Source organism: Alosa sapidissima, chromosome 4, assembly GCF_018492685.1.
Source record: "Alosa sapidissima isolate fAloSap1 chromosome 4, fAloSap1.pri, whole genome shotgun sequence".
In the NCBI taxonomy this organism is placed as follows: Eukaryota; Metazoa; Chordata; class Actinopteri; order Clupeiformes; family Clupeidae; genus Alosa; species Alosa sapidissima.
In genome coordinates this window covers 6,362,896-6,385,331 of record NC_055960.1, presented here as the reverse complement: position 1 = coordinate 6,385,331, position 22,436 = coordinate 6,362,896, and the positions used below count along the sequence as shown (strand labels likewise).

Sequence of the window (22,436 nt, the reverse complement as noted above, 5' to 3'; positions counted from 1 at the left end):
GTTGTAAACCTCATACTGATGTGAAACAGGATGCTAACAGTGAGGCAGCCATGTTCCAAAGGTGAATGAGAAAGGGTGAGGTGGCACTGGTGAGTCACATGGGCAGTGAGGCAGACACATGGGCATTAGAGAGACCATGTGCTGAACTCAGTTCTCATTGCATTGGAGAAAGAGACAGGATTTAGTAACAGCTGTGTAGTGCATCAGCAGTGAATCGGGCTTGCGTGGTCTCCAGGCGTTCACAGGCAGACTCAGCAGCATTTGCTCAGGCCCAGCCCCAGCGTGAGTTGGAGGACGTGGGGTGAACTTATACAGGCTGGGAATGGAGACGGCTGCTGGGTCTCCATGACCTCCGCGGGGATTAGCTGGAGGTCCTAATGGGGACATGGTCGTAAATCACTCAGCAGCAGGCTAAATATGCCCACATCGACTCGCATGCGCACACACAGAGCCAGCATGCACCACCCATGCATACGCCTGGTGCTCGGCTAAATATACGTAGAAGCACAGTCACATACATCCTCCACCGTAAAGATGCTTCATAAATCAGTCTTTATTTATATCACAGTATATCATGGTCTTAACAGTCTCTGGAATATCCTGGTGAAGTGTGTTTGAAAAAAGCGACCATTTTTATAGTCAAATTAAATTAGGAAGTGGTGTTGAAGTAGTTTTAAAGAATCCCCCTCTTTTCTGTCTTGTTTCAGAGAGTGGTATTTAAATGGCAATTACCTCGTGGTGCTGGTCACTATCTGCATTATTCTTCCTCTGGCCTTCATGAAACAGCTTGGTAAGTCAATAGCATTTTGAATAGTTAAATACAATAACATGTGGTTTTCCTATTCATTTACACTTTGCTTTCCACTCCTTTTTACAGGTTACCTGGGCTACACCAGTGGCTTCTCACTCAGCTGTATGGTCTTCTTCCTGACTGCGGTATGTTCACACACACACACACACACACACACACACACACTCAAATACACACCCCCCCCCCCCCCACACACACACACAGGGAGAGAGAGAGAGAGAGAGAGAGAGAGAGAGAGAGAGTCATACTCACATATACACTCACACTCACACACACACATGGGGTACACATATTTTTACATGTGCTTAGCAGAAACTATGACACAGCTCCTGCTTTTATTTATTGGCTGTAATCTCCTACCCTCGAATCCCTTATCTCTGACCGGACTCAGGCCCTGGGCAAAATATTCTGAGCGTTTCACCCACGCACAGGAGATCATAGTGGGGACTGGCGTGTAGGAGGGCCTTGACTTGTCAGAATAGGCTGGTAAAGGATCATGGGGGCCAGGCTCAGACTTCAAAGTGAGCACAGTGCCACTCTGCCGCTGTGGGAAAATGTTTCATAAGACTCCCTGGCTATGGTTGCATCCATCTGCGGAGGTGTTTATTGCGGTCCTGCCTCCCTATATGTGTTTATTCGCTTTGACATCTATTATAACAAATGGCCTTTTAATAGCGTTAGATGGGTCACACAGCAGCTGTCTTCTGACCAGCTCAGCTTATCCTTTGTGATTGTGACTACCTCTCATTTAGGTGTGCTGGTCAGTCCATCTGCTCCTGGACTCATTCTGTTTTCCTTTCCTCCTCTCCTCTCCTGCTCTCCTCCTTCTCTTTGTTACTCTGTCCCCTCCTCTGTTTTTTGTTTTTTTGTGGCAGGTCATCTACAAGAAGTTCCAGATCCCCTGCCCCTTTGAGGACTACACGAGCAATGCCACAAATGTGCACGTTATCTCCAACGTCTCATTGGTTGACCATGGCCACGCCTACCACAACGCGCATGTGGAGGACGACTCCCACTGCGGCCCGCGGTTGTTCACGATCAACTCGCAGGTACAGGGAGGCTCATCGCCGTGACAGTGTAGCACATCAATAAGTCTCCACAACAACAAGACGCTGAACTGAACCGTGGAGAATGAGTCGATCGTTACCATGACACAAAGATGCGCCATACATTAGCATTTACATGTATTGCCATGGCAACATTCAGCAGACCAGAACTGGCAGAGCGGGTGCTAATTTTACCTCTACATCTATTCATTTAGCAGCTGCTTTACACCAAAGCAGTCCACAAGTAGTAACTACTAGTAATAAATACAGTACATCAAGTACTGTACATCAAATACAAGGGCATTTTGAGATTGTTGACTGTGCTAGAAAAGCATGAACAACAAGTGCTAGAAAAGCAAAAGTTCACTTTAGGACTGCTATAAAGCCTTAATCTCAACCATGCCTTCAGTGTAATTCAACACATTTTAAGCCACATGAATGTATCACAATCAAAAGTGTTACTGTACAGTCAACTGTTATGGTCATCCATATAACTCACATGGCTTTCCTCTTATCATGTTAGTGATAACACTTTTTGGGTTTGCAATCTCAGTGAGCTTCCCTTTAAGGTGGATGGCTGCAAACTAGGTTTGAAGCTGTGAGATGTGTTGGGTACAAAATGTGCTGAATAAACCCAAGGTCATCACAGTGATTTAGAGCAGGGTTTGGTCTACCCAGCTACACTGATGAGCAGGCACAGGTTTCTTACACAGTGACCATAGGGAGAGATTGTGGAAATAGTCAGGTTTAGTTCTTTTGTAGTGAGAAAGAAATTATTTCATACGTATTGCCACTAACCTTAGTTTTTCCTCTCCAGTGACTTTTTTCTTCTGATGCATGTAACCAATGCATGCATGTATGCATCAGATTTAATTTAACTAAAAGCAAATATATTATTGGGCAGATTTGATTTATTTGTGTGTGTGTGAATTAATGTTGTTCAATTGTGTATCTACAGACAGCGTACACAATCCCCATCCTAGCATTTGCTTTTGTGTGCCACCCTGAGGTGCTGCCCATCTACACAGAACTGCGCAAGTGAGCATCACCCTAACAGCTGGGCTTCACCGGGTGCGCAATTGAAGCGTACTGTTCGTGGAACATAAAAATAGTTCTAGAAGACTGGTCTAATTATTTTTTATGTATATGCTGCTACCAAGTGTGATGTAGCTAGTTCCATTGATCATTAGTGGAAGGTAATTGTTGCAGCAGATGCTCCGCTAACGGATCGCTTCAGTTACGTGTCTGGTGTAGCCTGCCTGTAAGTCCCTACAAACTCAACATACCCTGCACCCTACAAATCGGTGCTTTCCAAAGCCTGACATTTACCCTCTCACCTTTGACCCCAGCCCCACCCAGAAGAAGATGCAGCACGTGTCCAACATCTCCATCCTCATCATGTACACTATGTACTTCCTGGCTGCGCTCTTTGGCTACCTTACCTTCTACGGTCAGTCTTCATTCTCTGTTCCTAGAAGTTAACTTGTACACGTGGCGCCACAGTCAGTCTTGCGTCTGCCAGAATATCCAAGTAAAAATACACCATCCAGGGTCAGTGACTTGGGGACTAGATGCTGTGTCATGTCTTATCATAAAAGGATTAAATGCCTTACCATAGACAGTGCTGAAATGAGTTGGTGGTGGAGAAGTGTTAGTGCCTGACAGTTGATTGGCCCATGTTTGATTCCCAAACTCGCCTTTGCAAGTATGTGACACTTTTGATAAAAGCGTCTGCTAAACATCAGTGAACTTTTAACTTTAAGTTGATATTTAGTGACGGGGTACCCACTGGAATTTGAAAAGTCTGTTCCAGACAGGGGAAGTCAAGGGATTTGATCATGTTTTTGGGGGCAAAGTCATGGTCATGCTCAAACTGTAGTGGCCACATGTGACACGTGTTGATCTGTCCTTCACATGACCATACTGTATATCATCAAAGCTGAAGATGATCCCAAAACTAGTTCCCTGATCAAATAGCTCAAAAAGTGGCAAACTAAGTATATATACTTTTTTGATCCCGTGAGGGAAATTTGGTCTCTGGATTTAACCCAATCGGTGAATTAGTGAAACACAAACAGCACACAGTGAACACACAGTGAGGTGAAGCACACACTAATCCCGGCGCAGTGAGCTGCCTGCTACAACGGTGGCGCTCGGGGAGCAGTAAGGGGTTAGGTGCCTTGCTCAAGGGCACTTCAGCCGCGGCCCACTGGTCGGGGCTCGAACCAGCAACCCTCCGGTTACAAGTCCAGAGTGCTAACCAGTGGGCCACGGCTGCCCTAACTCTTGCATATTGTTGCTTGAACTTCTCAACACTTGAAAATAGCACACAAGTATGGTTTGCATTTCTACTGATGATGTTAAAAAAGAAAGATTATCTTACTTATATGTGCGGAGTGTCTCTTTATGAATTTGATAGTGGATCTGAAGTTTGTATTTTCTTTCAGTTCTTTTTTACATTTCAATTCATTTAAAATAATGATGAAATATAAATATTCTCCCTGACACCCACAGACAAAGTAGAGCCAGAGCTGCTGCACACTTATAGCCGCATCGACCCCTTTGACACGCTGATCCTGTGCGTCCGATTGGCTGTGCTTACTGCTGTCACTCTGACTGTGCCAATCGTGTTGTTCCCGGTGAGTGTGCCCACCGCCTATTTCACATAAGGCTAAATGGGTGTGCTAATCCTTATTCTCTGTAGACATGATGATGATGATGATGATGGTGATGATAATGATGACAGTAATGTAATGGGGTGAGGCAGTGACTGTGATCATCACTGCAGTAATGATGTCCCTGGCTAATGTCAGACTGTTAGGCTTATTAGGTCATGTAGTTTCCTAATGTATATAATCCATTCAGAGTGGCTGGACTGTGTTCTCTCTTGCCGTCTCCACCCGTCTCTTTCCTCTCTTATCCTCTCTCATGAATGATCTCTCTCTCTTTCTTTCTTGTATTCATCCTTTCATATTTATCTTCCTAATTCATGGTTCTTTGGCTCACAGGTGCGTAGAGCGATCCAGCAGATGGTCTTCCCGACGAGTGCCTTCAACTGGCTCCGTCACATCGGCATCGCTCTCATCCTCCTCACCTTCATCAACATGCTTGTCATCTTTGCACCCAACATCCTGGGCATCTTCGGCATTATTGGTAAGTCATGAGTCAGTGTCACTCAAAGAAACACATATGACCTGTGTGTCAGAATACTGTATGTCAGCGTATTGGTCAGTGTTGGTCGGTTGCGTGGTGCGTTGTAAGTTTTGTCTGGCGTGGCAGGTTCATATGGCCATGTTTACACTCTGGGGCGAGAGGGTGAGTCTCTGCCGGGCCACTGACACACACCAATGACAACCCACTCTCGCTCACTCCCTCCCTATAGCCTTGACCAAGACCAGCCTGTTTGCATAGATAACAACACACACTTTGAGTCAATATTTTTGTGCAGCCATCACCCAGATAAATGGTGCATGCATTAGGGTACAAGCGGTCAGAGTTCAAGAAGTACTATGATACATGCCATTTCCAGCACTGGTCACACTCTCCCATGTCAGGCTGGCTTTGTGGATTTGTGTACTCTCTGAATGGGTTAGGTTCGTGACCCTTTTAGTCAGTTTTTGACTAATGCTAAATGGCAGGTCAAGGTCAAGGTCAAGGTAACTTTATTGTCCCCGAGGGGCAATTAATTGCACAGCCAGCAGACAGACATAAGGACAAGACACACAACAATACATAACAATACAACAATACATATCACACAAATATAGTTAAAACAGTTCTGGCAGATTGTTTAAAATGGAAATGGAAGTCGGGATAAAAGAGTTTCTGAGTCTATTGGACCTGCATCTGGGCATGGAGTACCTACAGCCTGGGGAGTAGCTTAAACTGGCAGGACAAGGGATGGCGGGGGTCAGCTACAATAGATTGGGCCTTCTTTGCCACTCTTTTGGTGTAGGTGTGAGGTGGCATTGAATATTGACACCAAAAGAAGCATAGATATCAATTTTCCCACTGTGTGCCTTTAAGAACAACTATTGTAAGTGTACTAAATTATGTCAGAAGCCTCGGTTATGCCTTTGCCCTTGTTCCACATGACTGAGTGCCAGTGTGTGGCAGTACAGCATGTCTGATGCAGTACTGCAGGTCACTGCAGATGTGTCGTTTTAGTCATTGTCATATGAGGGCTTCATGTAGTATGGTCTTCACCTCTCTCTCCTTCTCCAGGTGCCACCTCTGCCCCATGCCTGATCTTCATCTTCCCTGCAGTTTTCTACATCCGCATCATTCCCAAAGACAAAGAGCCCATGAACTCCACCCCTAAGATTGTGGTGAGGAATAACATATCCTCTCTCTCACTCTCTATCTCTCTCTCACTCTCTATATCTCTCTCTCTCTCACTCTCTCGGTATTGTTCAGTTATGTATTAAACATTCTAAAAGTATGCTATACCCACCTGCAAATAGAAGGACATTACAATTAGAAGTGTTTAAAACAATTTTGGCATGGAATGGTCTTCTCAAACTGTTCTCTCTTTTTCTGTTGTCTAGGCAATGGCTTTTGCTGCTCTAGGTGTCCTCTTCATGTCCATGAGCTTGAGCTTCATCATAATTGACTGGACAACAGGCACCAGCAATGCGGGAGGCGGCCACTAGGGGGCTCTTCATTTGGTGTGTGCGTGAAGTGTATGCGTGCGTGAAGTGTATGAGTGCTTCTGAGAATGTGTGAGTGTGCCTGTGTGTGTGTGTGTGTGTGTGTGTGTGTGTGTGCGTGCGTGTGTGAGTGTGTGTGTGTGTGTGTGTGTGTGTGTGCGCACGCGCAGTGGCCGGGCTAGGGATAGGTCAGTGGATGGAAGCAGTGATGAAGGGTTTGAGGGGGCATTTTGGGGGCAAAATGCCCATTTTTCATGGGCATTTTGTTTTTACTCTGATCACACGGAATGTTCTCTTCACCAAAGCAGTTAAAGAGAGAACAGTCATTTTTTTTTCAGAATCTCCAGAGGGCTTAATCCACTCTTAGGGCAGGCCTTTTATATACTGTTATAGAATAATCAGTGTTGATCTTGCACTTTTAAATTCTTTGTCAGACCTGGATAAATAAACTTACCAAACGGCAGTAATCAGGTCTGGCCAAAGAAATGAATAGCAAAACAAGCAAAGAAATACAAACAACAACAAAGAAGTCAGTTCTAATCTCCCTAATGTTTTAAATCAGGGCTGCTCACACACATCTTTAAATTCACCAATCACTACATTAAAACAAAACTTCCCTGTAGGGAATGATGCTGATCTGGACGATGAAAAATTCGGAAAGTGCTTTTCTGGTCTGCAGCTCATTGACAGCATCAGGTTGTCCCTAGGAGGGAAGTAATGATGTATTCACACTCAGACTAATATATCCTATACTGTCAGGGATGTAGTGGAGGCTAAACGCAAGTAAACACAGTTTATCCACCTCGGAAATTTCATTAATAGAGTTTATCCACCTCTTATTAGACTCATCACTCATCAACACTCTAGGAACCATTTAATACCACTGGTGATATAAACATTGGACAATAACCTCCACCATCATCAAACATGATCTGAATGGCTTTTTAAAAAATCCGATACAGCATAGCGCAGTCCACCTCACCAAGATCACAGAAATCATAGTTTACCCACCTCTTATTTTACCACTACATCCCTGCTTACTGTCTACCAATTCACCATTTCATCAACCCCATTCTCTTGGTGGCAGCCACCGGCCCTGGCCCCATATCAAACCTGTGGATGTACATGAGCACAAACCACAGCTAGTGCAGCACCCATGCACAGCACAAACTTAAGTAGAATTTTGTACACTTCTTTTTGGTAGGGAAACTCATATTATTGTTTCAACGTGTGTATGTACAGTATGTCGTGTTAGGTACTTATATGTATATACGCACACACATATAGACACAGAAGCTTAAGTTACATTATTTTATTATTACAGAATCGAAACTAATGTGATTTTTTTAGCTGAATAGTGTCTCAGTTAATGCTATTTTTTGCAGAAAAGGGAGAGAGGTGTCAGTTGTGACAGTGTCAATATGTCCTAGACCTACTGCATTATGTGCCTAAGCATTAAACCATCATAAACCGAGTCAGGCCCTTGCCCTCCTGATCTCTACATAATAAATTATTCAAGAGATTCAAAAACAGAAATAATGAAAACCTCAAAAACATAATATCTATTTATTTTAATATGTATCAAGACAGGTTATACGTATTTCATCAGATAGTGTGTAAAGAGCACTTTATGATCATATACTTTATAATCTATTTCAGTGCCTGTTGTGTATATTGTGTAGAGGCAAGAGAGAGCATGACATGCATCACTTGGTGCAAGACAACAGTCTCAGAAAAACAGACATAATCTAGAACTTTTACGACTGACCCTAAAAGCCTTCAGTATTATTTGCTGGTCAAAGGGTTTGGCTTCAGGATACCCAAAAACCACATGTGAGATAAAGGCCTTCTCTGTAAGAAGATGTGGGGTGTTATACCTAGATCGCAAAAGATGCCTCTCCTGAGAGTATTATAGAAGACCTGTGGAGTTGCGTAGCCAGGTGGGTGAGGATCAGGTGACCTGCTTTGGGCTCCCAGACTGCTGAGGCCCCTGTGAGAGGCATCAGCCCACAAGCAAAACCACCTCTCACCAGCCAGTATTTGCTTGGAGCAGGTGATGCGCACCCAATTCCAGTTCAGTTTTTGGCTGTAGACAGGCAGACAAATATTATTTTTGGCTAAGGAATATATATTTTTTTTAATTGCAGCGCTAAACATGTGTTCTGTCCCAGCAGTGGATACTGAGTTGTGTATATTGATGCGTCCTACTTTTATGGTTGTTCAACTCCACACACCTATTGCCCAGGTTCGGATCTAGACTGCTCAGATTGGGGGAGCAAATGTGTGGTACGGTTGACATCTTTTCACACAGTTGACTATACAACAGTGTAGAGCTGTTTAAATGTACAACAGGTATAGTTACTCTTACACATAACAACTCTACTTTTACATGATAGGCTCCCTTGTATCTGGTGTTTAACAAAGCTCTCAGTACTAAAATCAAATTTCAGTGTCTGCGATTTCATTCACAAAATATTTGCATGTAACATTCAGGAGAAGATATCATTTTTTTCAAATGTATGTCAGTTAATGGTCTGTCAGTGTGTAACACAATTGGATATTTGATTGCTGTACAATGAAATATTGGTATATTTGTGTTCTATTAAATGTCTCATTGCTGTTCAGTATGGCCACTCCACAGTGGCTGTTGTCTTTGTTAACCCAGTAATAAAAACTCAACACTTTTTTTTGGAACTTCAGTCATTATACCTCATGCTGTAAGCAGTTATGACCTGCCTTTACTGATGATTGTCTTCAGTGGTGCCAAAAAATGAACTTACCTTCCTTCCAATTCTCTTTTTAATTTAAAGCGTGCCCACTTTTTCCCCTCACTTCTTTTCAGAGTGCATATAATCTGTTCATAAAATGTTTCTCTGTTTTTGTTGTTCTCATTGATCTTGTGTATGTACAACATTTAGTAATTGATTTTTTAAAAATATATATTTTAAATGAATACAAACATTGTTTATGGATCTTTGGGTTCCTCCTGTTGCATACGTAAATTATGTCCCATGTATATAAAAACTACTGCCTCTATATTTCAAGAATATTTAGCTTGTATAGTGTAAATAGCAGTTGTAGTTTGACAATAAAAACAAATGTATTTGTTTTTAAAAACCCGAACGTGTTCCTTTGTGTTGTTCATCTCCACTCTTTTGCGACTTGCTGGCCATTCTTGGGTGTTTTTAGCTGTGTTCTGGGTCATTATTCTATTAGAGGGAACATGTCCTAGGCGTAAAAGGGTTGTTCTTGATGTTTCTTAATCAGTCATGGGTGTGTTTTGGGGTTAAAATCCTTTACACCAATGATAATGACATCTGTCATTCCCTTTAACAGCAAGCAGCACAACTTTAAACACCGCATGGGTATTTTGATAGTCAGCTGCGCATTTGAAGGAATCTGCTTGCACACAAGACTGTATGGAACACAGGGATTCTACTAAACCTTGCTTTACTAAAACCTAACTTTACAGAGACAAAATGCAGCTTGCGTCTAACCAGAAGTGAAAAAAGCAGAATAGTGCAATGTGTACACAGTATTGACCCTTTCAAGAGAGTTCCATTATCAGCATCATAGTTGGCCCCACAAGACATCCTTTTTAACATTCCATATGTTATCTTAATGCAGAGGAAGTAGATTAGGACCCAAATAGAACGTTCAAGCATTGTCTTTGTTTTTATTGTTGAAAGGGTCTATAGACGGTTGGTGAAGTATAAACAGTATAAGACATATAGCAGAGAGGGTTCAAGCGGAGCTAGTAATCAAGGATCTTTGACATATAGTGCTGTGTAGACAGTAGTATACAGTTAAGAAAGTGGTATGGTTTACAGCAATATAAATTAAATATAAATATGTGCAATGTATTAGCAGTCACTCCCTCCAGGATTTCACGGGCCTTTTTTGAGATTGTTGCGGCCTAAAATGCCTGATTTCGCGGCAAATCTTCCAAAAAATTGTCATGGAAGTTGCTGTGTTTTTAGGCATTTTTGCAAAGACATTGCGGGAGGAAGTGAAAATTGTACATTGATTCAGTTGTGATTTTTCTTTCTTTTTTTTAAAATTGAGTTGAAACTAGGATAGTAAGACAAAAATCACACTGATCATGTTGATATTCTTATTAAAAATAATAATAAAACTAAAGGATTACAAAAAACTAAGCACTTTATTTGTAACTAAGTGAGAGTAGGCTACCCTAATTACATATCTGAGTTGATTGGAAGGCTTGCATCTAATAGGCCAGTCAATCTAGCCCAAAAAGACAAAAAAATTGCAACAGAAACATGTGACATAATGAAACAAGAACATTGTTTCATTATGTTGAGACACATTAAAGAAGGGACTGCGGCTATTTTTCTCCATCGTCCCATACATTAGAAAATACTATTTAGAGTCAGATGTTTTTGGTATAAAATGTAGAAAATATCTCCTAGAATGTAGAATTAACTTACCTTTTCTACATTAACATGTAGAAAATAACTCCTCCCTAATCAAACACAACATATAGATAGGAAGAAATCTGTAATGAATAGTTTATAATAGTTTATAATAGTGTTACTGAAATGGATATTTCTCCTCCATAGTGTATGGAAACCTAATTTTGAGAAAACACCCTTTAAAGATTACAGTGAAAGGGAATACATATTTCAGCGGAAATCTGTAAATAGACAATACGTAGGCAAAACAACTCAAGAGACAGATGTAGGAGAGAAAGCCCAGTAGGCAATTTAATACAAAACAGGAGGTACAGTAGGCCATAAGTCTGTGGCAACATCAAAAAAAGTTCAATCAATATTCTCATCCAAGTTTGCCGGCATATTTGCACATACACATTTGGGCAGCCGTGGCCTACTGGTTAGTGCTTCGGACTTGTAACCGAAGGGTTGCCGGTTCGAACCCCCGACCAGTAGGAACGGCTGAAGTACCCTTGAGCAAGGCACCTAACCCCTCACTGCTCACTGCTCGGGATTAGTGTGTTTCACTACACGAATTGGGATAAATGCAGAGACCAAATTTCCCTCACGGGATCAAAAGAGTATACTATACTACTATACTACTTGTATGAAAATGAAGGGGCTGCAGGACCTCCGCTTACAACCAACTATCCCTGCTTGCTGCTATTTCTTATTTTGTGCTATTCTACCGGCACTCTGCAAGAACGACTTGGCCAGAGACTACAGTTGTCAGCATTGCATTGTTGACTGGCTCTGTGGATACCTTCACATCCCCTCTGAATTAATTTGACTGTCAGTGCTTTATCAGACGTTTGGTTCCCACAAAACACACACTCAGCCATCTCATCCTAGAAAATATATAACAAACTCATGCTTTGCTTCCAATCTTTTGCATGTTTTCTTTTGTGAATTACTTTAGGGACTGAACATCAGCTAACAGGAGTAAAGATGCTGAAAGTTGAACCTGTCAGCCTATAGTCAACCAAACAGAAGCCTAGTTGATAATGTTTGATAGAAATAAAGAAATAACATACCTTTTGTTTCAAGTTACGATAGTTACGTAAGATAGAGCTGCCAATGTCAGAGTCCCATCAGATCAGGAATTGTAGCCTACTGTGTGTATGTGTTTGTGTGTGTTTTTTTGTTGGTCAAAAACCTTTTATACCAAAAACATGACGAACACAGATTTTTTGATAAAATAGTATTTTCTAATGTATGGGATAATGTAGAAACATAGCCACAGTCCCTTCTTTAATTTTGTCTTTTAGCAAATGTGTCAAGAATGAAACAATACATTTTTCATCCAATTTTCAGATTGTGTGTGTTTTATGGTACATTTTATGAATAAATGCCTAATTTGCATATATAAACATAAAATCTCAAAAACTTGTAATACATTTTTTCTTTGGTATGATGTCACTAATCAACTGGAGAAGTTTCATAGTGATAGCTATTAATTTATTTTTTCCCTGTATTACTTAGTGTTGGGCACAAAATTCCACTCCATCTTCGGCGGAAGACTTTTAGTATATGATTCAGGAGAGTATGAAGACCGATAAAAACCAAAAACAAACAAACAAACAAAAAAAAGACCAATAAAAACTACCCAGCTAACAATTTATGGTTCCCCTTAGTTTTTGGTTACGGGAACGTTAGTTTTTGGTTCCCAAACGTTCCCTGAAGGTTAGTTTTTGAGTAGGTTTTGGTTCCCATGGAAAGTTTCCTAAACGTTGCAACCTTTAGAGAACATTCCCCTAACGTTGCAACCTTTGCATACCAATTTTATTATTACTTTAACTGCATGAGCAGGAATACATTATTATATATTGGCAGGAATTAACAGGCAAAATTGATGGGATTTATAACTTTAATACAAAATATAAAATTATCAAAATACAAAAAAATATAAAAGGTCTAAAAATATATATATAAATCAGACTCCGTGTTAGCCAAGTAAACTAACACAAGGAATTTGACTTTGGTAGGTGCTCTATACATTCAACAAATAGACAGACATACTGTAGGCCTACAATAGAGTCAACAAAATACATTGTGGCAGATACCAACACAATATACAAAACAACTATACAAATAAGACATAATACCAATACAAGTACACATGGGAGTGGGATGTTGAGTGCAAATGTAGTGTGCAAGTAGCATTTGGAATGATAAAGTATGTAATGTGCAGGTGAATGGTCAGAGTGGGGATGACCCCACTTATCTGCAGTTCAGGAGAGTGACGGCGGTGGAAAAATAATTGTTCTTGTTTCTGGTTGTTTTTGTGTGCAGGGATCTGTAGCTCCTGCATTTCTGTTGCAATTTTTTTGTCTTTTTGGGCTAGATTGACTGGCCTAACTGTTTTCGGCTACTAGTGGAAATAACTTTTTGCATATTGCGTTAGAATGTGGATACAATTCGGGATGTTTTCTAATATGCCATTAGTTAAAATAAATTTTACAAAATAACTAGAATGAAATATTTGTTGGAACATAGAAGAGATAAATGTCTTGCAATGTTTTCATTTCTATGATTTTGGTAATCACTACACGAACTATAAGCTAACATGCGCTAACAAGGACATCTCCAGATGTAAAAGTTTGCCAATGGGTTGCATAGCCTAGCCTACTCGAATGTCAGTAAACCAACTTACTTTCATAGCCTAGGTAGGTTAGCAACGCCAAGTAAGTAAGCAAATCATCAACGTTAGCCTTCAATGTATTGACATCAAAACTGCAGAGGAAGGAAAGTATAGGACTGGTGTCTGAGTGTGGCACCTATCTCAATATTCTACGCGAGGGACTGTTGTGGTAGGTGAAATTTCACGGGCAACTGATGATGATTAGTCACATTTTCGGAGAAGTTGTGGACAACACTGTAAGGTCGCCCAGAATTCGCGGTGATTGGTTGCTTTGAACCGGTGAAAATGAGAGATAATCCATTCTCTGACATCCTACAATTTCAGTTACACAGGAAAACATTGCATTTCTTGTGCTCTTGGTCAGGGACTTCACAGCAGCCAATCAACAACCAACGTGAACAGTAACTTCGTCGTCATGCATGAAGGCTAGATGACCGAAGTGTTTCCACATTATATAGGCCTAGCTGTAGCTGGAGGAACTTCATTGCTGAGTCCATTGCCAAACGCGTCTCGTGTGTTTAGCATGAGCCAAACACTAGAGGGAAGCACAGTCCCATTCCTATTATCAGTATGACTTGTAAAAGCCTGTATTTGAATAGATCACACCAGTTGACAAGTGCACCTTGACACCCACTCAACCTATACATGCGCAGTTACCGCGCAAAGTTGCTCACATTGAAGGTTTAGACGATGGTTTAACAAAATTACAAATCAAAACCCTTGGCCGCATGAGATGTGACACCTGTGTGGTAGGCTCCAGCCTGCCAAGTTTAACAATATACTACATTTCCCAGGATTCTGTGGAAGCGTGACTATCAGCTAACTGGTCATGAAGCCTTGTGAATCTTCAACACAGAGTGCACTGTAGCATTTATGAGCCAACTTCTTAGAGGACAGCGGGCGTGGCAACGCGGAACAGTAGGCTACGTTTAATCAAATCGCGTCTAACCAGCCTACTCAAAACAACATGTGTTCAAGGTGATGACAGTGTCGCTTAACGGAAAGAACAACAGCGTGCCAGAGGTTCTAATCAACATTGACACCTCGATGTCCGACAGTCCGCAGCTGGATTCCATTCGACGCGCTAGATAGAGTGTCTGCAAATCGTTAAGTTCTTGTCATCTCACGAGCTCGACCGCTTTCGAGAAGTCTAGCTATTACCTGTATGGTAGGCCTAACTGGATGAAATGAAAAATAACCCTAGGTCAACAGTCTGGGCAACTGGGATGAACTGAATGGGTTATATCTGCGTGTTAATTGGTTAATGTCAGGTGGCATATGGACTGTTGGCTAGTAGTCTGTATTTACATTGCAAAGTGGATTTGTGAGAGATTCAGCCACCGGAATTGAATAGCTTACTTTTACTACTCTCACTTTATTCGTAGCTTTGGCTACGTGGTGTGAATTCGAAACTCGTATCGGTGCCTGGTAAGAAGAGGAAAGCCTGTGTTATTCAGTGTTTGGTACCTTCTTTTCAATTGCGCAAGGCTCAGGTGTGCGCTCCAAATTTGGGAAGCCATGGGCTGCACGGTGAGCGCCGAGGACAAGCTGGCTGCCGAGCGATCCAAAATGATCGACAAGAACCTCCGAGAAGACGGAGAGAAGGCTGCGCGGGAGGTGAAACTGCTCTTGTTAGGTACGTCTGTTCGTCAATGCAATGAATAGAGAGCCGACTGTTACTAGTAACGGAATGTTTTGATTATGCAGTTGTGGTAGCCAGCATGTGGCTGGTTGTCTTAGCTGTCATCTTGCTTGATTTTCCTAACTCTGCACATGCACAGCGAATTCATGATGTTAACCTAATTGGTTACATTTACATTATTCAAATTCAGTCTATTTGATAAGTAAAGACCGCACATCTCCCTTTGATGGTGGCATATTGGATAATCCAAGTGGGGCAGCTTTGGTTGACAAACGATCCTTTTTCTGGTTGAATCTTTGCCACTTGCAAAACAGAGCCACTGTCACATTATGTATACAGACCATTGTAGTTTATGACAATTTAAGATTTTCAGGGTAGAGAACTGGGAACAATAAGGGAATTTTCTACTCAGATCACGCTGCATTCAATTCCGCATTCTGCGGGCAGTCATTACACCAAAAATAAGCTCTCTCTCTCTCTCTCTCTCTCTCTCTCTCTCTCTCTGTATGTTGAGTTGTGTACAATGCAAACGCACTATTACCAAACATCATCAGCTTGGTGGTACACCATGGTCATCCTTTGACTCACCCTCTGTGTCAGCGGGAAAACCGACAGTAAATCTGAAAATGAAGCTCATCCCTCAGTCATGCCCCAGGATGACTTGTTTATTGCCCATCTAGGCTAGCTACTCAGAAACAGAAGACATAGGCTACAGTAACGTACTGTTCAAACTAGTTACACCTTGGAATTTGTTATGGTGAATGGCAAGATAAATATAAATTAGCTGAAAATAAAGACTTGAAAAGGTCTTAATTTCTTATTTGCCTGCTATTTACATTCAGCAATATACACTTCCACTGAGAACTTCACACGACCTGGTCACTAAAACATCTTAAGGCAGGCCAGATTTTCTTACAGTGCACAGAAGATGACTAAGTGTGTGCAATGATTTGTTTTTGTTTTATGGCTGCAATAAGGCAGCTCTTATCTCTAGTAGCAAGGCAAAGTTTAAGTGAGAAGTCGAGAGTCTGGATCTTTGTTTTGAAGAGGTACTGAAGTATGCCAAAAGAAAAGTCAAGTATGTCTCAGAAATGTACTAACAGAATCCTTGATTAGTTTGCTTGTTTTTTTGAATCAGTGGACAGTAGTTCACCTATGTGTCTATATCAATGTCCTGGTATCAGAAAAAGCTCATGTTTATAATGTTACTGATACTTTTGTCGGTACAGATTGTGAAGTAGTTTGTTATGAATAGGGCTTACCATGTGCATGGGTTTATTATGAATACATAGATTTGATCTCTATAAGGCCTATTAGTGGGTCATTCTCTTATGTGCTTTAAGGTGAACTGTATAGGAGCCATACTCTCACGCTTTGTAAGCCCTGATAACGGATGCCAGCTTTGAGCAGAATCTACTATGGCCTCTCCAACTCTTATGGCTGTGGACTGTATGGTTACTCTCGCATGTTGTGAGCCAGTGAAAGATGTATGACCAGCAAAGGCACCCAGAACGCCACACCACAGTATCCTAAGATTAACGGCTAGTCTAGCCACAGGAAGGCGCTTTTCATTACGCAGATCCAGCTGCTGGTCTAGTGGTGGATGAGTTCCAGTGTTGGGCTCGGAACACTTTTATTGTTTTTGTTCTATTTTCTGCTTCAGAAGTAGGCCTATCTTATTTATGGTGGATGTCAGTTGAGTCTGTGTTTACTCAAGTGGCTCACTGTTTTATAAGGGTATGGGATCGTGTGAGTGTGTCTGACATAAGCCTGTTGATTGATTGATGTTATTTTTTTTATTTTTTTTTTTATTTGATTAAAACCCGCACAAACCTCTGGAGTTGGAAAGATGCTGTGTATGTTCACATGTGAATGTGCTGTATCCTTGTGTTTATATGTGCTTTTGTGTGTCAGTGTGTGTGTGTGTGATAGCGAGCGAGAGAGAGAGAGGGAGAGGGAGAGAAGGAAAGAAAGAGATTCTTTCAATCAGACTAGAATGAGGGTTAAGTGATGTTTAATTTTCACCTCAGTGCTCGATATCCCTGTTCACCTGTAAAGAAGAGAACAGAGCCTGAGACTTCAGGTAGATGGAGGATGGAGCAATTAAAATAAAACAGAACCGTCCTTCAGTTCATTATTCCAGTTTCCTTCATCTCCCCATATCCACAAGGAAACACCAGGCGTGGTGCTTTCCGGAGAAGTGTGGGTATGACTATCCGTCCAATTATGCGTCATATTTGGGGAAAGAGTTGTGTTTTTTTAAATGGTGCAAAAGTAATTTTAAAGTTGTCTCTGAGTTTCCTCAAAACATTTCTAACTACATAGTCTTGTTTACTTGTAAGGTTTCCTGTGAATTGTGTTTGAGAGCTCTAGTGCTGAAATTAAAGGCTTAATTACCCCATCAAACACAATGGCCTGAAAGTAATTATTTAGCAGCATTCAACAAGACTACTTGATTAGTCATTCATGGACAGCTGATTAATTACATGCCTGTGTGCAAAGTGACCCAAAGTGCCTCCTTCAGGGATGCATTCTGTACTCTGAAGGTAATTTCATTGAGAAATGGGGATATTCAATGTGACCAATTTCAGATGCCCGTTTCACACTCTGTGCTTGTAGACTGCAGGTGCGGAATCGAGCAGAGCACTGAGAAATGTGGATTGTCACTCAGGCCCATTTCCAGTGTGTCTGTGCCACGCGTGTGTGGCTTCGCCCGCGTGCTGCTCGCTGGCACAGTTGGCGCGTGCTGAACCCAGGACTGACAGAAAGTTCCTGAAAAGCACTCGCAGCAAATAGTGCAGCACCGGTCACTGGCTCGTCCAGGTCTGCCAGATGTGTCCTGGTTCCTTTTACTTCAGCAGGTACCGTCACACTGGTATGACAAGAATGTTGGAAAATGAATGTTCTAAAGAATATGGGTTCATTCAGAGCCGTATAAAGGTACTGGCTCTGGGTTCATTGAATTCAGCATGGAATTTTAGAACCTTGTCTTGTTGTGGAGCGGAATCTTTTGTTAGAATGTTCCAAACTCCCCTGCTGGATGATGGCCTGGGCCTAGGCCTGGGAGACCAGTGAGTGGGAAGGCTGATTGACAAGCGGAGGAGGAGAGACAAAACACACACTCACAGTCATGGCAGATCTGCTGGCCAGATGGAGGCATTGGTTGTTGGCAAGAGTGACCTCACCACTGACTAATTGGTGGTTCTGGAGGCGTGGGCAGAAGCTGCCAGTTTTTTGGGTTGAGAGCCTGGCCATGAAAGGTGATTGGTCGAAAAACCAGGTTGCTGCAAAGCTATTGTTTATATCGTTGTCATAGGTTAGACAGATAAGTATATATACTTAGATAGTTACGTAGCTCTCGTTTATAGTTATGGTGATATCATTTGAAATGTGAAGTCTTTAGCACAACATGGTTTAACATGTTTTTTTTTGTTTTTGCATAATTGGAGCAAAAGCAATGAATTGTGAACAGATTTTGGGAGTTATTTTGCTGGAGATTCTTGTCTCTGTTTTCATGCCCACACTTGTATCCCAGCAGATTTCAGGCACAGATTGGCCACACTCGTTTGGCTAGGGGGGATTTGAGGCTACAGCACTCAGCACTATCCAAACAATTGCTCACACACACATATATATATTTGAAAAGATACAGCTTGTGGAAAGTGCAGCGTCTGCTCCAGATTACCTCTAGGTAGCAGGGTGAAATAAAAGAACTTGATTTTAATAGGGAAGAGAGCCCTGGCTTATCTCATGGCTGGAGCCACTGATTATATCACAGGCTCGACTGCACGCTCAAGCTGGGCTCAGGAGAGTTTGAAGCTGTGCTGTCTCTTTGAAGCTGTGCTGTCTACAGTACACGCAGATCCTCACACACACGCACACACGCCCACACATGTCCATACATGCACTTTCACATTTGCACTGATACACTCACAAGTATGTGTCTGCACTCAAACACTCACATACACAGCCACATGTTTACTCATGTGCGGTGTTAAATACAAGCATTGTGATCAAAGCACAAACATGTATTTGAAATGTAGACTCTACTGCGCTCCTGCTCCTGTTCATGCTCTCCTGCTGTGGAATCCTCTGCTCAGGGTTGTCCGCTACCAGTGCAATGCATTGAGGTGAACAGACATGTTGAGACCAGACGGGACTTCCAGGCAGCTGATCCAGATGTGAGAAATGTGAGATCTGAGTAGTGCTTACTGTAAAACACCCGCGGCACAACACGTCAATCATTATTCCTGGGAGTCCGACTCGTCATCCATGGCCACACCCACAGCCAACAGCAGATAAACAGCCCTGCTCAACCGCCAATGGGAATGAAATATCAGCAAAGGTCACGTTAGCTTGTGAAAGGATTGCCAAGATTGTGCTCCTTCTGATTTACTCACTGAGATTTATCAGTGCTTTCTTTTGCTTTGTTCAAGGACAAGCATTTCTGATCACTGGATCAAGATCAAGATCCAATCACTGACCCATAATTAGTGGATGTATCAAAATTACCCAAATGTTCCATTTCATTGAGATGCCAAGAACTCAGATTTGACGTTTGAATAGTTTGGTTGTGCTGTAGGTGTGCACTCAAACTGTCACTGAACATTGGGTTCACAAGGAGGTTTCCGGTGTGGTTTGTTCGTCTGTTTGTGTACTGGCTGCATTGTCATGAAAACTGATGGAAAGGTGCCAAGGAATAACTTCTGTGTATGTGTGTGTGTGTGTGTGTGTGTGTGTGTGTGTGTGTGTGTGTGTGTGTGTGTGTGTGTGTGTGTGTGTGTACTAGTGGGAGAGGATGCACACCGATGCTCCAACACAGACATGCTTTAGAGATCTGCTGTACTAGTTCAGAACAGCGTGTCAGTGCTAGCACTCCCACACAGTCCCTTGTGAGCCTTGTTGTTAGCATAGCAAGGAACACTTGCAAGGCAGAAAACTTTATATGTCACTTTGAGTTGAGGAAATTACTGACATGCACAGAGCTACTTTCACAACCCTTTAACTCTTGAGAAGAGTGATCTTGCATCTGCCTGTCGGCCCTTTGGAGATGCGGGCGCCCCATCAGTCTGTGAGCCAGATCTCACGGTCAGATGCTCACTGGACAGGGAGCGCAAAAGGCCACACTGATGAGTAGGAGATACTTAAGCTTGACAAACAGCCCAAATACTCCATCCCAGCCTCATCACTTCCTCCTGTTCCTGTTTCTCCTCCTCCTCTTCCTTTCCAACAATCAGCAGCCTTGGGGTCTTGTGAGCAGCTACCCTAGAACTCTGAACATTTATTGATGCCTACATCAATAAATACATCGTGGTGTATGGTAGGTTTAGCTGGGATGACCAGCAGTTCAGTCTTTGAGAGGTTCAGCTGGAGGTGGTGTGCCTTCATCCAGACATAGCTACATGGATGAAGGCACACCACCTCCAGCTGAACCTCTCAAAGACTGAACTGCTGGTCATCCCAGCTAAACCTACCATACACCACGACATCAACATCAAATTTGACTCCCTGTCTGTTTCACCGACCAGGACTGCAAGAAATCTAGGAGTTGTTCTTGACAACCAACTAAACTTCTCAGATCATGTTGCCTCAGTCGCCCGGTCATGCCGTTTTGCACTCTACAACATACGGAAAATCAGGACTTACTTGACTCAAGATGCTACCCAACTTCTGGTTCAGGCAATAGTCATCTCACGACTCGACTACTGCAATGCCCTCCTGACAGGTCTCCCAGCCTGCGCAGTGAAACCACTTCAGATGATCCAGAACGCGGCGGCGCGCCTGGTCTACAACCAACCCAAAAGGGCACATGTTACCCCGCTGCTCATCCAGCTACACTGGCTACCTATGGCGGCCCGCATCAAATTCAAGTCTCTAACGCTTGCCTACAAAGTAGTCTCCGGTTCTGCTCCCACCTACTTGAATGCCCTCATACAGACTTACACTACCTCCAGACCGCTGCGCTCCTCTGACGAACGACGTCTAGCTCTACCACCGGTACGCTCAAGCCAATCCAAACTTTTCTCATCTGTTGTTCCTCGTTGGTGGAACACACTGCCAGTTCCTACAAGGGCAGGGACATCCTTTTCCACTTTCAAAAAACTCCTGAAGACCCAGCTCTTTAGAGAACATCTACTCTCATAGCAACACTTACAACAAGTCTTACTGATCCTAGCACTCACCAGCCGTTTTAAACTGACAAGTAACTGTTAAAAACAGCACTCACCGACGCACTTATTCTTACTGTACTCTAATGTTTTTTTTTTTTAAACTGTCCTAAAATTGTGAGAATTGTTCTAAAAACTTACTGTTTACCATGTTGTTAGTCGCTTTGGTTAAAAAGCGTCAGCCAAATGTAATGTAATGTAATGTAATGTAATGTACATGGTCAGAGAACTGTTAGCAAAGCATTTTCAGGCATTCTTTCCTCAGAATGCAGAATGACATTAAGAAATAGCAGGCCAGGTGGTGGTTAAACTGGGGTCTGGAAGGCCAAGAAAACGTTCAAAGAGAGCTGCATGTAGGATTACTAGAAAGGCAAATCAAAGAGGAGAAGTTGCCACATGATTCCCTCTCTGTGACACAGAGACACACATTCCCTCTCTCTTTTTAGGATTCCCTCTCTCCGACACACCTCCCTCTTTCCCCCTATACCTTCCCATTCTCACCGTGACCCTCTCTCTCTCTCTCCTCGTCCCTGGCCCTGCCGCGCTCCCCTCCCTGGTGCTTTTGTCTGGCTGCCTGGCAGTTACCTTGGAGCCATCAAATGTCACGGGTGTCCCAGCGCTGGCACGAGGCCGGGGAGGAGGAGGAGCCGATGCCCTGCGTCGGGCTGGCGTGGGACTGTCACCACTCTGCCGCTTCCTTGTCTGACAGCGGAGGGAGGACTCTCCCCGTAGAGGCCCGGGCGGCCTGTGTGGGGCAGCTGTCGCTTGCGGCAACTCTCTGATGTACATTACCTGCCAGACATTATGAGTTGTGTGGCTGTACGTTCATGTACAGTGCTGAATGGAATTAAGGTGTGCGCTCTCTCTTTCTCTCTCTCTCTCTTTCTCTCTCTCTCTCTCTCTCTTTCTCTCTTTCTCTCTCTCTCTCACTCTCTCTCACTCTCCCTCGTTGTGTTGTGTACCAATGTGTGCACTTGCGTGAGAGGCGGAGAGGCGGAGAGGAGTTTCATAAATGTGCTGAAAGAACAA

The 22,436-nt window shown here is 42.7% G+C and overlaps 2 protein-coding genes across 7 annotated transcripts in view; both read left to right on the top strand.

Annotated features, from left to right (window-relative positions):
- Nucleotides 1–9,629, top strand: part of slc38a3b (solute carrier family 38 member 3b) — a 30,797-nt gene extending 21,168 nt beyond the window's left edge. For all 6 annotated transcript variants that reach the window (XM_042089450.1, XM_042089455.1, XM_042089454.1 and 3 more), the window contains 9 exons: nucleotides 708–790; nucleotides 878–936; nucleotides 1,687–1,860; nucleotides 2,816–2,895; nucleotides 3,207–3,307; nucleotides 4,372–4,496; nucleotides 4,866–5,010; nucleotides 6,082–6,185; nucleotides 6,405–9,629. In XM_042089450.1, the coding sequence (XP_041945384.1) occupies nucleotides 708–790; nucleotides 878–936; nucleotides 1,687–1,860; nucleotides 2,816–2,895; nucleotides 3,207–3,307; nucleotides 4,372–4,496; nucleotides 4,866–5,010; nucleotides 6,082–6,185; nucleotides 6,405–6,509 (976 nt within the window). In that variant the 3' untranslated portion in view covers nucleotides 6,510–9,629. The remainder of the gene's footprint in view (nucleotides 1–707; nucleotides 791–877; nucleotides 937–1,686; nucleotides 1,861–2,815; nucleotides 2,896–3,206; nucleotides 3,308–4,371; nucleotides 4,497–4,865; nucleotides 5,011–6,081; nucleotides 6,186–6,404) is intronic.
- A 4,701-nt stretch (nucleotides 9,630–14,330) lies between these two features.
- Nucleotides 14,331–22,436, top strand: part of gnai2b (guanine nucleotide binding protein (G protein), alpha inhibiting activity polypeptide 2b) — a 43,822-nt gene continuing 35,716 nt past the window's right edge. The window contains exon 1 of the mRNA XM_042090637.1: nucleotides 14,331–15,234. Coding sequence (XP_041946571.1) covers nucleotides 15,117–15,234 — 118 coding nt within the window. The 5' untranslated portion in view covers nucleotides 14,331–15,116. The remainder of the gene's footprint in view (nucleotides 15,235–22,436) is intronic.